The 18,457-nt window shown below is 40.7% G+C and overlaps 1 protein-coding gene across 1 annotated transcript in view; it reads left to right on the forward strand.

Moving 5' to 3' along the window:
• The first annotated feature begins 2,202 nt into the window (after positions 1 to 2,202).
• Positions 2,203 to 18,457, forward strand: part of DAPK2 (death associated protein kinase 2) — a 63,906-nt gene continuing 47,651 nt past the window's right edge. Inside the window, exon 1 of the mRNA XM_065412304.1 lies at positions 2,203 to 2,279. Within this exon, the coding sequence (XP_065268376.1) occupies positions 2,203 to 2,279 (77 nt within the window). The remainder of the gene's footprint in view (positions 2,280 to 18,457) is intronic.

The following is an 18,457-nucleotide window of genomic DNA, read 5'->3' on the forward strand; positions in this document are numbered from 1 at the left end:
TTCTCAACCTCTTCAGATTACTGTTTCCCTCTCAGGGGTCTGATTTGTCTTACATACCCCCAAGTTTTACCTCACTTAAAAACTACTTGCTTCCAAAATCAGACATAAAAATACAAAAGTATCACAGCACATTAGTACTGAAAAATTGCTTACTTTCTTGTTTTACTGTATAATTATAAAATAAATCGCAACCCCCAGGTTGAGAAACACTAATATCGTATATAGAGCAGTATAAACAAGTCATTGTCTGTATGAAATTTTAGTTTGTACTGACTTTACTAGTGCTTTTCATGTAGCCTGTTGTAAAACTAGGCAAATATCTAGATGAGTTGATGTATCCCCTGGAAGGCCTCTGCTTGCCCCTGGGGGTAAGTGAACTCTTGGTTGAGAATCACTGCCCTCCCTAAGGAACAGGATCCGTGATCTTGTACTTCCACTCGGGAGGTAGCAGTCTCTGAACTAAGTGGACAGGTAAGAAAAGCAACATTGTGAATAAAAGAGATCCAGTCGAGGGGGTCAGCTTTTGGGGGGATATTTTAAAAAAATAGAATCCATAGGGCATTCTGACCAGTTTCTAACAACTTCAGTGTCACACTTTGGATCTTGGACCAGATAGCAAGTGTGAAAAATTTGGACAGGATGTGTATGTGTGTGTGTGTGTGTGGGGGGGGTGTTAATAGGTGCCTATATAAGACAAAGCTCCAAATATCAGGACTGTTTCTATAAAATCAGGACATCTGGTCACCCTGTTTGGGCCTAAATTTCTTCCCCTAATCAGAGTCGCTCATATTAGCATCATCCTTTTTATTTTATTATGAAAACTCTTTGGGATGAAACACCTGCTTACACAGGAATTTGAACCATATGAACACTTAAAAAAATGTTTTTCAGATAGGCTTTTCAGTTCCTTTTCACACAGCAGCTGCCTCAAAAATGTTGTAATGTAAAATGAAAATCTAGGAGCTCTGTGTTGGAGAATTCTGTTCTGTATAGGTTCTTACACTGCCCTCATCCCTGTAGATCTGATCACCTTCCAATAGTGTCTTAAATGATGTAACTAACATCTGTCACTTGTGGTTTATTCTTAGTGTCGTCCTCCACCCAAAAAAATTGGGAGCCTAAAATGTAATTCCTGTCCACCAGAGCAACCCTGGAATTTGAACCCAATACCTCTAGCACAGAAATTAAGGACTATTCCTCCTAGGTCACCCAGCCACTTACTTCTCTCATTTACCACCCTGTCGAAACCCTATGATTTATATTACCATAACTTTCCTTTGGGCAAGACACCCTTCAAAATCCATCACTGCTCTTAAAATAGTCAGAGGCAGTCACTACAGAGCAATGTGAGGCGCTCCTGATCCTGAAACCCACCAGTGTCGGGCCCTACTTCTGCAGATCTCTCAGACACTGCTACCCAGGAAGGGAGTGGGCCTGGGAAATGAACCTGATTATATCTCATGGCTGTGCAGAGCAATAGGTACGCAAGTGCTGAGCTGCCCCTTGCTGCTTTTTCCCCCTGTTTTGAAATGACTCATGTTTGAGAGGTGCCTGGAGACCAAATCCCTCTGTTGATCTGCACAGCAGTAGTGCAAGCTTGCCCATGCTGCTCCACCAATGTGCTTCAACACTGACCATCTCAAGCAGGAAGAAGGAATTTCAGTTTCCTGGCCCAGTCTATCCTCAGCCTCTCTGCTGAGACTGCCCATGTGGAGGCCAATTTTGCTAATTCTGATGGTGTTTTTTTCCGTGATATGGTCACTTAGGGTCCCTGATCTAGCAAAGCAGTTAAGCGTGTGCTTAACTTTACACATGTGACTAGTCCCATTTAAGTCAATAGGTCTTATATCCATGCTTTAAGTTAAGCATGTGCTTAAGCACTTTGTTGGGTGAGGACCCAGGAGCTTGATTCTGCATGGTGCTGTACGCTACTGGAAGCCAATAGCAGTGGAGGGTACTCAGCACTTCCCTGGATCAGGTCCTGGCAGCTGGACTCAGACCACCACATTTATTTCATACTGTCCACAGAACAGCCATCAGCTGATGGTAACTTTGAACGTAATGAGCTGGAATAGATTCAAAATGAAGTGTGTTTTTAATGATTCTTTGTTTACTGTGGTTGAGCTTGTGCTACTCTTAAACTGCACAATGAATTTACCATCTTTGTATTTTATATTCCAGTCACATTATCTAGGTGCATCAATGAGGAGTCCAGGGATGGCTGTGTTCAAACAACAGAAGGTGGAAGACGTTTATGAAATTGGGGAAGAGCTAGGAAGGTAAGTGCATACAGATGGCACCAACACACTTCAGAGGGTGACAGATGCAGTGATATTTGCAGTATCTTGTAAGAAAGAATGAATTATTTTACTGGTGTTCTGCTTGATAAGAACATAAGAATGGCCATACTGGATCAAATCAATGGTCCATCTAGCCCAGTATCCTGTCTCTGACCATGGCCAGTGCCAGATGCATCAGAGGGAATGAACAGAACTGGACAATTTTGAGTGATCCATCCCTTGTTGTCCAGTCCCTTTCTCTGGCAGTTGGAGGTTTAGGGACACTCAGAGCATGGGGTTGCATCCCTTATCGTCTTGGCTAATAGCCATTGATGGTCTTATCCTCCATGAACTTACTATTTCTTTTTTGAACCCAGTTATACTTTTGGCCTTCACAACATCCCATAGCCAGGAGTTCCACAGGTTGGCTGTGTGCTGTGTGAAGAAGTACTTCCTTATGTGTGTTTTAAACCTACTGCCTATTAATCAGTTGACCCTTAGTTCTAGTGTTGTGTGAAGGGATAAATAATGCTTCCTTATTCACTTTCTCCACACCAGTCAAGATTTTATAGACCTCTATCATATCTTCCTGAGTGGTCTTTTTCCAAACTGAAAATTGCCAGGTTTTTTTTCTCTCTCTTCATATGGAAGCTGTTCCATATCCGTAATAATTTTTGTTGCCCTTCTCTGCACCTTTTCCAATTCTAATAAATTGTGGAAGAAAACAAAGTCCTCACTCTGAGTTTAAAGCAACAAGCCAGAGGTAATGACTGGAGCCTAAATCTTTTTTGAGATGGGGCGACCAGAACTGCATGCAGTATTCAGGTGTGTGCATACCATGGATTTATATAGTGGCATTATGATATTTTCTGTTTTATTATCTATCCCTTTCCTAATGGTTCCTAACATAGTTAGCTGTACATTGAATGGATGTTTTCAGAGAACTATCCACAGTGACTCTAAAATCTCTTTCTTGAGTGATAACAGCTAATTTAGACCTGATCATATTATATGTATAGTTGGAATTATTTTTTACAATTTGCCGTACTTTTCACTTATCAACATTGAATTTCTTCTGCCATTTTCTTGCCCAGTCACCCAATTTAGTAAGATTCCTTTGTAACTCTTTGCATTCAACTTGGGCCTTAATTGTCTTGAGTAATTTTTTGTCACCTCTTTGTTTACCCACTTTTCTGGATCATTTATGAATAAGTTGAACCAGGGTGGATTTGATTTAAATCAAATTGATTTAAATCATGATTTAAATCACTAGTCAGGAAGACTCGATTTAATCATGGATTTCTACATAAAAGTGCATTCTTGTTGGTTGTTATAACCTTAATACATATTCTTCACAACTCAGAGATAGATGTAGGTTTCATTTTTAGAAGGTACTGTACATTTTTAAAGTGATTTATTCTGAAAACTTTTCAGATTAGTTTTACAGCTATATCAGAAAATGAATGATTGTTTGGTTATTTCATTTACCAAAGGTAATTGAAGCAGATATTTATGAAGTCATTGGGAGGTGAACTATCTCCAATTCAACAGGTTAATCATTAGTATTTGGAGGATTTTCTTGCCATGCTGTATTAGGAGGAGAACATCACCAGACAGACATTTAAATGTTTTGTTTAACTAAAACAATAACATTATTTTATTCTGGATTTTTTTCTTCAACAGCAAACATATAATATTTTAACAAAACAAGCATATGAATTTTTGAATTTAGTGAAACAGTCAAGTTTTTAAAAATAAGCTTTGTTTTTGTTAAAATTATTTTTAACTAAAATAGTTAAGTGAAATATTTAAAAAAAACCACCAAAAATTAAATAGACTGTGTCAGCCAGGTCAACATGAGAAACTTAAAATATTGGCTTCTGCAGCTAACTTAGTCGTCTTCACCTTCATTTTCCTGTTTGTTCATAATCTGGAAAAGAAAAACAAGCTTTCCTGCTTTTTCAGTTCGTAACGATTTCTCAATTTGGAATGAATTAGTCTAAAGGAAGAAAATATTCTTTCTACACCGGCAGAAGAAGCTACTGCTGTTAAAAGTGAGATTATCACTTCAACAGTCTCTAAATCCAAGTGCTTAAGTGACTTCTACCAGTTCACTGGTGTGACTTTCTTTAAAACATCATCAGCAAACATATATTTTTTGAATTGTTCTTATTCCCAAACTGGGTCTCTGTTATGGCCTGCTGCCATTATAGGTTTTCCCTTCTAGTGAGAGAATGGTATGATAGATCTCAAATCAATGAAGGCTCCGCTCAGAAAGACCTCAAGACTTCTGGAATGTGCTGCTCAAACAGTTTCACTTTTTTCTACTGCCTGTCCCCCCCTTCTCACATTTATCTCCAGACTTCTTCTCCTTGTCCAGATGTATTCCGCCCCCAACAATCTTCTAGTCATTGAACTTTTTGAAACTTTGCACTTTTAGAGAGAGGTAAGGGATTGACTCTGTGTACACAAATTTGCAGAGGGACAATAGGATTGAGTCTGTTATTTCTCACCTCTCTATATTATTTATTTATTTAAAAACATTTTTGCTGTTAACAAGCATGTTATCTCTGGAGACACAAATCCACAGTTTGAGAACTGCAAAACTAAGCATCTCTGATGGTATCTTCTAGACTGAGCACTGAGACCCATTGGGTAGATAGAAAGATTAACCTAAATAATCTATACAGAAGCCCCTGGAACCCCATAAGATTGGGTCCCTAATCCATGAACTATTGGAACTCATTTACAAAATTTTTCTTAAATATTACATGAATATATTGTCTCATACTATAGAATTAGAATTTATAATCCCTATTCCATGATAAGATATCTTTGAGCTATAATGTATCTTAATTAAAACTATCTTTAGATAGGCTTTTTCCTTAAAAAGCATTTTATAAAAAAAATCTGATTTAAATAAAAAAAAATCCAATTTTTTTTATTTAAAAAAAAATCATTGCTTTTTATCCACTCTGAGTTGAACAGCACAGGTCCCAGATAACTGGTGTTATTCCCAATAAATTACAACAGAAACATATTCTTTAGCATAAAATTTATTTCCAGTCTTTAGAAAGTTTCTCTGTTCCAATCCCCCTATTTTGCTTTCTAACATTTATCACAATAAAGTGTTGCAAAAATCAAATTTTAAGCTATAGTAGTTAGCACCGCCATATCACTTGCAGTCTTCAAAGGGCTTTACGGGTATTAACTACCACTGAAGTATTACTACCATTGATATCAATTGGACTACTTCCATGCTGATAGGTAAGCATATGCTTAAATGCTCTGCTGGATTTGGGGCCTGAATGAGGCAAGTCTCCTCCACTAAATTTGCACTTTACCGTGCACTGAATGCAGAAAGCCCATACCCATAAAAAGATCACACCTCCAATAATTTTTTAACATGCAGCTAAGTTATCGCACAGCCTGACTTCCTGCTGGACATCAAGCAGTTGTCTCTGATAAATGGCTGTGCATGTGCATACTGTGTTCTTCAAAGGCCCGTAAGTTAGTCATATTAAAACTCCTCACTAAGGGCTGTTTCCCTGCTGTCTTAGATCCACAGGATCAGTGCTATGGCCCCTGCTTTGGAGTGGTCTCTAGGAGGAAGCCCTTTGGTGTGCCATGGAACTCACTCTTCCTCCAGGGTAGTCCACTCAGCTTCACTGCCTCCTTAGGGCTTGTCTTCACTACCCGCCTGGATCGGCAGGTAGAAATCGATCTCTCGGGGATCGAATTATCGCGTCTCGTCGGGACGTGACAATCGATCCCCGAATCGACGCGCGTATTCCACCAGCCCACGTAGGAGTAAGCGCCGTCGACGGGGGAGCCGCGGCGGTCGATTTGCCGCCGTCCTCACAGCGGGGTAAGTCGGCTCGGATACGTCGAATTCAGCTACGCTATTTGCGTAGCTGAATTTGCGTATCTTAAATCGATTCCACCCCCAGTGTAGACCGAGCCTTAGACTGGACCTCTGGACCTGAAGCACTTCTGCTTCACATTGTGAAGTCCAGTCAGTGAGTCCAACTGAAACAGACCCCTGATGGAGACTTGTAGAGTTTTTAGGGATCAGTGCACCCTCCAAGCATTTGCAGTGACAGTCACACAGCATTATCAAAAGAGTAGGGTTTATTAGTCATCTGGAACACAGCACAGGAAGTCCTTAGGCTAGCATAGAAGAATGAAGGTTAAAGCATAGTCCATTCTGGTTAACATGGACCCAAGCCAAGCTGAAGTGAACCCCGTTGTTCAAGATCCATCTCTCTCTGTCCATCTGAGTTCCGTTGTCAGACGCCCAAGTGTGCCCAACTGCTTCCCACAGCCCACATTAACCCACACCTCACACCTCTCCAGTCCTTTGTTCTCCAGGTTGGGAAATGCTGCTCAGTCTCCTTGCTGAGAGGCAGGGAAGTCCATATCCCTTTGGGTCAATGCTTGCTAAGTGTCTGGGCAGTTGGATCTGCCATTGTATTCTCAAGAGGTCCACCGATATGGGGATTAAGGTCCAAACAGCTAGGCAACATCCACACCTCTATCTCCTAGCTTGTCCCAAGAGCAAACAGTTCTTTTCTCCCCATGGGGTAACAATGCAGCATATAGAAGAAACTGAGACAAACATAGGGTTCATAAAAATATTACAAAAAATTCCCACTTAGTTACACCTACCAAATCTTTATCTTCACCCCCAGCCATTCCAGTGCTCCCATTCTCCTCTCTCTCAGAAATGCTCAAACATTCTGTAGCAGATTAACTTTGGGCAGAGACTGGGTCTGGGATATTTCAGCTTGGAAGGTGAAAATTTGTGACTGAAATGACGTTTGTGTGAGTGTGTTTATAATGAAAATGCATAAGTAACCTGAACTATAGCCATTAGTATCATCCTTGCTTTAATATTGTTTAGTTCTCTACTCAGTACAGAATTTTTTACTGTATCTTTTATATAGTAAAAATAACAGGAGTACTTGTGGCACCTTAGAGACTAACAAATAAGTTGATGGATTTCCACTCCATACGGCTAAATGCAGTGCCTTGCATAATGACAGGTTTCAGAGTAGCAGCCGTGTTAGTCTGTATCCGCAAAACTCTAAGGTGCCACAAGTACTCCTGTTATTTTTGCGGATACAGACTAACACGGCTGCTACTCTGAAACCTTTTATATAGTGTCACTTTATATCTTAGTATTATGTGCTGTAATTGTCATAACATTGTGGGTAAAAATTGGCATCCCTTTTTGGTGTGTAGCAATCCCCTGACCTTTCACATAGTGGCACCATGATTATCTGACAATCATATGCAGTACTTAGACTTTGGATCCAAAACCATGGCCCTTTCCTTGTGAGCTACAGGAACTGCTCCATTAGATCAGCCAGAAGAAGGAACTCCTGTATGTGCGGAAGTACTCTCAGCATATCGTAAGGAGATTTCATCTTCTGGAGCCAGGAAATGCACACTGCAAAACTATTCTAGCTAACATTTTAGTACATTTTTTACATCTGACTTCCAAGTGTTCCGAATGATCATGATTAGTTACCAGGGGAGGAAATCTTCTCTCTGTACAGATGAGAAATTTGGGTCTACTTAGCTAGGGTTGCAACAGGGAAAACTTGTTCAATGAAAGACTTTAAGGGATAAGCCTAGACTCTGAGTCCTTGCTTTTCTGTTACCAGTTCAGACTTTGTAAGTAAACAATTTTAACCTGTAAACAGTCATAGCAGGGGAGCTCCACATTGGATTTGCTTTTTTATTCTTAACAATTTCAGGATGTATCCTATAATGCATATAATGTCACACTGACTTTCTATGCTAGCTTTATTTTCACTCTTTCGGATCTTGTGAGGGCTTCACAGACTTCTTGTTCCAGCTGTGCATTGACTCTGTAGTTTGAGCTGGTTATCAAGCCTCTATCTCTGAGCAGTAATTACAGGGTCTGTGACAAGTGATTACTTGCTTTATTGTAAGTAAAGTAACATACTAGACATGTTCCAGCAACTTTAAGAGAAAATTTTCTTCCAATGCTGGCTGAAGGAGCTCTTTGCCAATAGCTGCTTTTAATTATTTTGTATTTGCAGCAGCTTTCAATGCTGGCAGATACAGGTGGATAAAAAGCAACAGAGGGTCCTGTGGCACCTTTAAGACTAACAGAAGTATTGGGAGCATAAGCTTTCGTGGGTAAGAACCTCACTTCTTCAGATGCAAGTAATGGAAATCTCCAGAGGCAGGTATAAATCAGTATGGAGATAACGAGGTTAGTTCAATCAGGGAGGGTGAGGTGCTCTGCTAGCAGTTGAGGTGTGAACACCAAGGGAGGAGAAACTGCTTCTGTGGATAAAAAGATTCATTTACGGGGTTGTGACAAGGTAAGTCATTGGCAAAACAAAGAGGTTTGTATGAAATGTAATCTCCATGCTTTGGCAGTTGTTAAACTTCTAACTGTATCTCCTTGACTCTATTATTTATTACTTCAGAACAAAAATCTTCATTAACCTAGGGTTAAGATTGTTCCAGTTCAGACTCAACCAGCACATTCAGTAAAAATCCAGGATGTTGCGAGTAAAGCAAACACACATTTATTTATTTATATACACATCCATTTAAAAAAGGGAGCACTTGTCCTTTGCTCTAGGCGCTTCTCTACAAGCCTTAAATATGCACCAATGATATGGACCTCTCCCTACAGTCATCAATCAGCACATCCACAGCAACTGGCCATAACCCCGCAACTGAGGACGTTCACAGCCACAGCAATCTCACCTAGCATAACTTTCTGCCTGAATACGCTCGCTGATTCCACAGCGAAATCCCTTTCAGCTCTAACGTGGAACCATTCACAACGTACAAATCACAACAGCCTTCCTCATTTACAGGAGCAGCAGATACAGTAATATCAGTGGAGCCCTTCATGTGCTGGTGCTGTAGCAGTAAAGGCTCGGCGCTTCCTGCACTCCCAGTTCCATAGCATGTCCCAGTCTCCCCAGCTCCTGTGCACAGAATCTCTCCTTCCCTTTTCCTTGGCCTCTTGCGCATCCCTGTGAAATTTGACACCCGCTTCACCCGTGCTGCCCAACTTGTCCCCCTACGGCAACGTGCAGAACACAGCTGGTCCGTCAGGCAGCACTGGAAAAATGAAGGAGCTGATGGTACTTGATAGTTCCATTAGCTACACCTGGCGAAGCTAGAATAGATTATGCCAAATAAGAGGAATAATTTATTTTGATATAAATACTTTCAAAGAGGCTGCCTTCAATATGTTATCAGAGTGTACGTGTGAAGACTGGAGTTTGTGGTGATTGTGGTTCTTTAGCTAAAAGGGACCCTAGAAAACTGAGAGTCTCAGGACCAAATTTTAGGAAGGGTTGGTCTTTAAATGTTTCCTCTTTCAAAATGAATTTTGTCGGGAGCAGAGAGGAAGAATGTGTAGAAAATTATGTTGTTCTAGAAGAGTTAGCGTGTATAAAATGGAAACTAAATTGAGTCATGCTCTAAGCGTAAATCTTAATACATCTTCAAGGGTCACAATCACTACAATGCCTCTGTAACTTGGAAAAAGCAAAATGACAGGTGCTGCTTAATGAGGATGCATTGCACTTTAATTCTAGAACTCTGGATCAAGTGAGATGTTTTGTGATTTCAGTTCTAAGCTTTGAAGCTTTCAGTATATTATTATCTGAACTTGTCTGTTTGCTAGCGAAAGCAGCTGTTGAGGAAAAGTCTGCAAAGTCGTATTTTTAAATATGTATATAAAAATCTCTGTGTGTGTCTATATATACAGACACACAGAGATTTAGCCTTGCGCCACCTACAAGGTATAAATGTAGTACATTTGCTTATGCTAGAGATTAGAGAATGTGACTTTTAGTGCTTAATCAGGTATCTATTTTTTCCTGTGCAGAACATACTGCAGAGTTAAGAGTCAGCATTTTGAGTCCTCAGTTCCAAGATTCAGTTGGTTCTTGCAGTCAGTTGCAAAGCAAAGCCTGCATTTCTATTTTGAGCTCTGAAGATGAAGCTAGAAATAGCAGTTAATTGAGATGCTCTGTGTCCTTTCAATCCTGGAGGAGGGATCCCTGCCTCAGCACCCAGGAATCAGAGTTTCATCACCGGGATTCATTTCAGGGGTATATAAAAGGTTCTTTGACTTCTTAATGTCACTGTTATTCAGGTAATGGCAAATTGTGTGGCCCTTTTGGTTGTTCAGTTTGTTACAGTCCACTACAGGCTGTCGGTGAGCATTTCCTGTCCATTTTTTTGTTTCCTACTGTAAGTGTTGAACAGATGTGCTTGCAGTGCAATGGCAGATCATTCTAACCACAAAGAGCCCACATAAATGAGACAGGGCTTGACAGACTCTTCTGTCTGAAGCAGTGTGGGCTCAGTTGTCCTTTTAAAATTATATTGTTAACACTGTGCAGTATCAAAGGTGCATAAAGGCTAGTATTAATAGCATCAACAGCGCAGCCTTCTAGAGTGGTTTGCAGTATTTATTCATTGATTTTAAGGTCAGAAGGGACCATTAAGATCACCTAGTCTGATCTCCTGCATAGCACAGGCCAGAGAATTTCATCCAGTAGTCCCTGCATTAAGCTCATATCTTGTGGTTGAGCTAGAGCATATTTTTAAAGAAGAAGAGGTCCCATTTTGATTTAAAGGCTTCTAGTGATGGAGAATCCACCATATCTCTTGGTAAAATCATTCCAGCAATTACCCTAGAGTCAATACACACACACACACATATATATATCTAGATAGATAGATAGATACACACATACATACACATGTATTGTTTTGTATTCAGGTAATCCACAAATCTTAATAATAATTCATTGCTAGTAACTTAACAACAGTCTGTATTACATACATAGTTAACTTCTATGCAGAGCATCTTAACTCAGTCAATCTATCAGACTAAACTAAAACCAACAGCCTCTTCCCACGGCCGGCTCCCACGCCCTGAAGATTCTATTCATCCCCCTAAAGCCACAGTAACACCACAACACACGCATTCTCTCTCTTTCTCATGCACCCCCACACCCCTTAGTAATAGACGTGAAACATTGGGGTATTAAATGCTCCAGGCCTGCAATTTCATTGTCTCCAAAGCAAAAATAACAGCTAAAAGAAATTTGCATGGAGGCAAAAGGAGTAACTATGTTAAGTGTTTTGTATTTAAAGACCACTGCTCCTCTGAGTAATGGTTTTACGGTGACAAGGGCTTTCCAGTATGTGTGGCTTTTTACTGTTTAAATAACAACAACAACAAAATCAATGGAAGGGTGCATCTTATAGAGTCATTAGACTGTCACCTAAATATGTCATAGTCTCATCCACAGGCTGATGTTGTCATTTGTGCCCTCCTGACAGTATTGTTCCACCTTGTATATTACACATATGGAGCTGTCTGTGTTGCAGAGGGTAGGAAGTGTGACGGGGCTCACGGGGAAGCTTTGTGTGAAGTCTTTCCCCTAAGAAGGCATGTCAAACACAGAGCACTGCAGGAACGGCAAAGGTAGGAACTTCAAGTGTTGTTCTGTGGTGCCTGGCATGAGTCAGGTCTCTGGGACAGTATCCATGCAGTGGCCCAGGATATCCTTACCATGGGAGGCAATTCTGGGGGAAGAAATCTCTGTAGATCCTGTCTCCTTTTCCCACCTCATTGTCCGGTCATGGTGGTGGGGCAACAACTTCCTTCTCCAAATCTGATAGCTCTCTGAAAGACCCTGTGCTTCCAGCGGCCTGTCATTCTTGGCTTGGACCTTCCCAGTTCTCTGACAATTTAAAGGGCCCGGGGCTCCCAGCCACCACCACTACCCCAGGGCTCTGACAGCAATTTAAAGGGCAAGGGACCCTTTTAAATTGCCGGCCTGGGGAAGCTGCTCCCGCCGGTATGCTGTACTGGACCATACCAGCTTACTTTCACCTCTGGGAGGGTCCCCTCTTTGCACAGATCTAGGGGGCAGGAGCTGAGCTGGTGTCAGAAGGGGATCAAAACCAGAAGTTGCTCAGTATGTGTGAGAAACAACGAATGCTTCTGCCAACTTAGGCTAGTAAAGACTCGGTCGTGTCTGAAATCCTCTTGGCCATAGGAATGAACAGGAAATCACTGGCTGTTTGATGTGGCTGCTGATACTGCACCCTGGCCTACGAAGGGGCAGACAGATGTGCATTCATGGTACAGGTTACCTTCTTCTGACTGGAGAAGCACATACAGCCTGCTGAAGGCATACAAATCGGAGTGGTGACACAGCCAGCTTGTTCCTTGGTACCACATACTGCCCAGAGAGGTCAAGAATGGGTTAGTCAGAGCAACGCTCACTTGACACAAAAAGCTGTGCTGAATCCAAGTGGGTCTTTCCTGCATTATCACCAGTCAGTGCTGTGCTTAGACTGCAGACCTTAGAGGGATCAAGTTTGGCTGCACATGCATGCCATTTCTCTGCATTTCTTGGAGGGTTTCAAACTGGGTTGGAGAAGAGAGACTGTGGCTGAAATCCTCACTTCCTGCATATTTGCTAGGATCCTCTTTTTATTCATTTTTCTTGTGTTTTAATTTTTGGAGCGAAGTTATTTCAAATGTCACTAACTGCATGTTGCATCTGGTTAATTTCTTACTCAATCATCTATCTGTCCCGGTATTTCTGTTCAGAGCTTGGGGAATGGACCATTCTGTATCTTCAAGACCAGTTATTTTCAGTGGGGCTCTGTTTAGGGGTGTAGTGGAAGGGGCAGTGTGTGCTACCTTGTCCTTCACAGATTAAAGTGTATTCCCGCTTCTGGGAAGTCCTGAATGAGGGGGAAAATGAGACAAAAGATAGATTTCAACATCCAGTTCTCCAAATGTCTGAACAACAAAGGAGTTTAATACAATACAGGGCTACGAAACATCAGTCATGATTTGCTAATGAGTTGGGCTGTTCACTCCCCTTAATAAAGCTCCCAATATACTGTACTCCGTGTACAGCGTCTCTGCTTTAAAAATTACAACCACTGTATGTTGCCTTATTATCTTGCATTTTATTCTCTGCAGATTTAAGTCAGGACTGCTTGGCATCTCCATTCCCCATCTGTAAAATGAGGATACCAATACTTCCTCTCCCCACCCTTTGCATGTCTTGTCTATTGAGATTATAAGCTCTTCAAGGCCAGGACTGTCTCTTACTCTGCTGATATACACACCTAGCTCCATGGGACCCTTAGGCACTATCATAACAAAATGATTAATAATAAGGAAAAGAATAAGACTCAGGTGAATGTTCATATCTTTAGTGTTGTGGAAATCTGCTTTCCTGTCAGTAGGAAGAAAAAGGAAACCCTCTATCAGCCTCCTGCTACTCTAATGAGCTAAGTAAAAGGTCATTCAGGGTGAACTAACAGTGGCTATTTCTCCTGCTTCACAAGAGAAATTTGCTTGGCTTTATTTGAAAAGCCCTGAGACCGAAGGCTTGATCTTGTTCTTGGTTTATGCAGTCGCTTATTGTTAGATATCCTGAAAAACTGATACGTCACCATGCTCAGTAGCCGACTTTACAAGGTCTGATCAGTGCATGAGCTAGATTTTGTTCTTGTGGTGTCCAGCTGGGAACTGTCATTTCATTACTGTATCAGCAACATTCTTTCAGGCTGCTTCTGAATCTCTCTCTTTTTTTTTTTTTTTTACTTGTCTCTGAACTGTGAGATTTTTGATGGGAGATGAAATGTTCTTGTGGTTTTTTAAATGTGTGAGAACTAGATGACTCTCTCCACACGCCTCAGGTGATAATGGAATTATTTCGTTTCATTGTAACAGAGATACTTAATTTCTACACACAGTCAGTTTCTGTGGAGAACAGACAAGATTCTCTGCAGTTGAGCAACATTGTAGCTTACATACCTGATCTTCCACGGAAGAATAAAACAGGAAGTGTGCTCTGAAAATATACCCATACTGTAGGTATTTATTTTGGCCAACGTTGTTTCCTTCCATACTCTAGGTGACTAGAGTAGGCTCAACAGGATTGACTTGTATGATGACAACTGAAATGTTAATTGCTCTGAAAGGCCCAATCCCTCAGGCTGCTGAGTGCCTCCTGCGAAGTGCTGATCACCCTCAATTCCCATTGACTTCAATGGGCTTTATTTTAGAAGGTGCTGAGTTTTCAACTCCCACTGACTTAGTGCCCTTTCCAGTGGAATTCACTACTGATTAAATAGACTAAAGGACATCAAACTCAGTGTTTTACTACCAGCAATAAGACCTTGAAACCTGGCATATAATCAGTGTTTTAGTAACATGGCTAGCAAATATTTACTTACAGTAGTGAAACCGAAAAGCAGAGATAACTGGGGTATTCTACACATGGGAGGAGCCCGCCAACCCATGATAAGAAAAGGTGTCATAGTTTAAACATGTGTTATGCACAGATACTCCCCAGCGAACAGAGGGATGTGATTACTACTGGGAGAAATTTCCAGTAATGTACATTCTGGTCATAGCTTCAGGTCAGGGCTTTGATTTTTTCTAGCTGTGAAAATCCTTCAAAGCAATGTTTAATTCTTTGAACATTGGTCTTTTCTGGATGGCCAGCCAAATGAATACTAGGAAAGAGTGAGTGTGTGTGTGTATATACATACATATATGTATGAAAAATATATCATGTGTGTGTTTGTGTATTAGGGAGTGGCTAAGATTGCAGCCAGCTTCCATTGTAACATCTTATTTTAGCCCACCTATAACTCTGGCCTGGAAAATTGGTTTAGCCTGAAAAGTCAGATTTACCCTGAAGGCAAAGGAGAATGTTTCTGCAAAGTCTGAAGAGAATTCAGCAAGCTGGTATTGAGTTACAGGTCAATAATATTTTTAGGGCTGTTAAACAATTAAAAAAAATAATTGCAATTAATTGATTTCCTTTACAACACAGAATACAAAGCGTACAGTGCTCACTTTATATTTTTATTTTTATTACAAATATTTGCATTGTAAAAAGATAAAAGCAATAGTATTTTTAAATTCATCTCATACAAATACTGTAGTGCAATCTCTTAATCGTGAAAGTGCATTTTACAAAGGTAGAATTATTTTTTTTACATAACTGCACTCAAAAACAAAACAATATAAAACTTTAGAGCCTATTCATCCACACAGTCCTACTTCTTGTTCAGCCAATTGTTAAGACAAATAAGTTTGTTTACATCTATGGGAGATAATGCTGCTTGCTTCTTATTTACAATGTCACCTGAAAGTGAGAACAGGTGTTTGCATGGCACTGTTGTAGCCAGCGTTGCAAGGTATTTACGTGCCAGATATGCTAAACATTTGTATTCCCCTTCAGTGCAAATGTTACTTACAATTCCTTGAAATCTCATGCAGCGGCTATATCTGAAGAAAATAGTGTGTGTGTGTGTGTGTGTGTGTGTGTGTGTGTGTGTGTGTGTGTGTGTGTGTGTGAGTGAGTGAGTGAAACAGCCTTGGTCCGAACTGGACTCCCATTGATATCAATGGATTATGTTTTTTTCATTACTAGTGGCTTTACTGGGAACAAGGTAGGGTGCTATGTATGAAAGAGCATGTTTCTCTCTATTGGTGGGTTGCAGTGCTGTAGTTGAGAGGAAACTGAAATGTTCCTTTAACTCACATGGTAGAGACCAGCGTGTTTGGAGCAGTAGGACCAGGTTCTAGTTCAACTCTGTGGTGTATGTGTTTTAGTATGGGAAAAGTAATAGCTTGCCCATGGTTAATGTTAAAACCAGTGTCCCATTAAAAGACTGATCTGATCAGGGGTCAAATGGGTGTGCCTGCCCTGTAGCTCCCCCTGATGGTCAAGCATGGCTCTACTGAGGTCTTTCTCAGTTTCCCCTGCGCTCAGGTCTCTTTAATGTCAACACAGTTTAGACATTCAAAACATTTCCCCTTTGGGGTCCAATTTATTAAGTCCTGCACAAAGTTTTTCAAAATAGAACACAGGCCTACAAAGTCTTCATCCCAGGTTTAGCTGGGCCCAGCTTACCCCCCTCTCCCCCTGGTGTCTATCGTCCCTTTAAGTTAATTTTTTCCCCACCCCAGTTCCAAGCTGGGCACAACCCCACCACTCTGAGGTTCTGTCTTTGCTTCTCTCCCAACATCTCTTGCCTTGTGTTTGGCCTTCTCCACTGGCCTTCCCAGCTGTTACCTTTGCCCTGCTTGTGTAGGGCCTTGCAGGAGCCTTCTTACTCCCTGAAGGCACCTGCCTTCAGTGGTGTCCTCCTTTATAAGGTCCAGATGCCTTCCCTTAAGCCCAGTTGGGCATTGTACCCTGCTCCCTCTTAAAGGGACCCTGCTCTCTCTTAAAGGGACCTGTGGACATTTAAGAAGAAAACAGATCCTTTATATTTTCAAAATATCTTCTTAACAAAAAGAGAACTCCTAATTTTAGATATTATTTAGGGATAGTTCTCATTGGCAATTAGAACATTTTCTTAAAATTTTGATTAAATTTAATTCTTTTTGAGATTAAAAGACTTTAAAATGGCTCCTTTTCAACATTTTGTTAGGGGCCTTGTTTTGTTATGCCAGAAAATTTGTGATGTAGACAGATTTTGACACTCGTTCATGAAAGAGGCAGGAATGGTAACTTTTTAAAGGAAAAAATATGGTTCAGAAGAATATTTTTATCTCTCTGAGAGGATTTTTTCTAGAATATGTCTTTTTGATTTTAAAAGATAACTGCACACTAGACATATTTTTGTATCAGGTGCAAAGTAAGTAGAAAATGAGATGTCTACTGATCTTTAGTATACTATAGAACTGAAAAAAGAGTGCTCATTATTTTGGTTTAATTTCTTCTAAATTAAGCTATGGTGAGAAATGTTAAGAGTAAATGCTTGACAATTTAAAAAAAATCATGTTTTTAAAAAGTCCAATAAAATAAGTACTGCTTAAAGTTGTACCACCCTCACAAGAAAATTTATTCAGCAAAGATCTTAATGCTTCTATAGTTTTTTTTCTAGGAATTTGTCAGGATGGTGTTATGAGAGTACGTTTTGTGAACTTAAGGGTAAAAAGCATTTTCAGGATGTTGTAATTATCCCAAAGCCAAGCAATACAAACCCAGGAAATTTAGAGTTGAGGTTACACTTAAAAGAAATTCAGACATATTAAGGTCAGAAATTCACAATTAAGGTACCCAAACACCTTTAACTCTGCCCTTAAATCCATTCAGTATTCAGAGCGAGCGCTTAAATTTGGGGAGGTTATGCTGTATTTTTCATGCAAAGCACAGAGGTTGACTCCCTGCATTAAATGCATAATGGAACTCTACCTTAACTATTGAGTTGTAGTGTTGGTGGCCTGTGATATACAGAAGGTCAGACTATATGGTAGTCTCTTCTGGCCTTAAACTCTGTGGGTATATCTACATTTCACACTAAACCTGGGTCTGTGGGACTGGGGCCTTGTGGACTCAGTGTTTCCAAGACTGTGCTTGAGTGACCACACTGTGTTGTAAACCCGAGTTTACAATTGCTGGACCTGGATCTCACAGCTGTGTTGCGTCCATACGGCACTATGCAGACCTTCTGACTTGGGTCTGCAGCTTCACTTGTGTCCGCACAGCAGAATGACAGTCAGTCACAGTGGGACTCTGATTCTGACCCACCCCCTTGCAGGGTCCTATGACCTGGGACTTAAGTGCTTGCTGACCCGAGTCTGATTTGAGCAAAGATGGAAATGAGGCTTGGGCTCAAACCTGAGTCAGATCCTGGGCTTAATGTGCGGTGCTGACATACTCTAGTGTGACCAGCACCTCTCTAATATTTTGCTACTGAATCCAGAAGAATATTACGTGTTTGTGAAGGGAACGTGCAGGTGTGGCTTGAATTTAGTGCTGGAGCATTTCTAACACTCGGATCTTTCACCACCATATGTGTAGTTGTGATCAGGAGTCTACATCATTCGTTCATTCTGGATTTTCCTTCATTCATTCTTGTTTCTAACAAACATAAGTATGGCCTGTGGGCTTTTAAAGCATTTTGACAGATTTTCCCAGCTAGTTTTCAGTGTCTCCTTTCAATACCTTGCAAAATCTGACTTGCTGCAACAAGGAAAGAACAGAGAAAATTGTGGGAAGAATTGGCTCTTGTTTAGTGCTTAATAACAAGGTCATACATTGATGCTAAACATACCAGCTCTGTCCATGTTGGGTCATTGAAAACAAAAGTATGATCATAGC

Source organism: Emys orbicularis, chromosome 10 (assembly GCF_028017835.1).
Source record: "Emys orbicularis isolate rEmyOrb1 chromosome 10, rEmyOrb1.hap1, whole genome shotgun sequence".
In the NCBI taxonomy this organism is placed as follows: Eukaryota; Metazoa; Chordata; order Testudines; family Emydidae; genus Emys; species Emys orbicularis.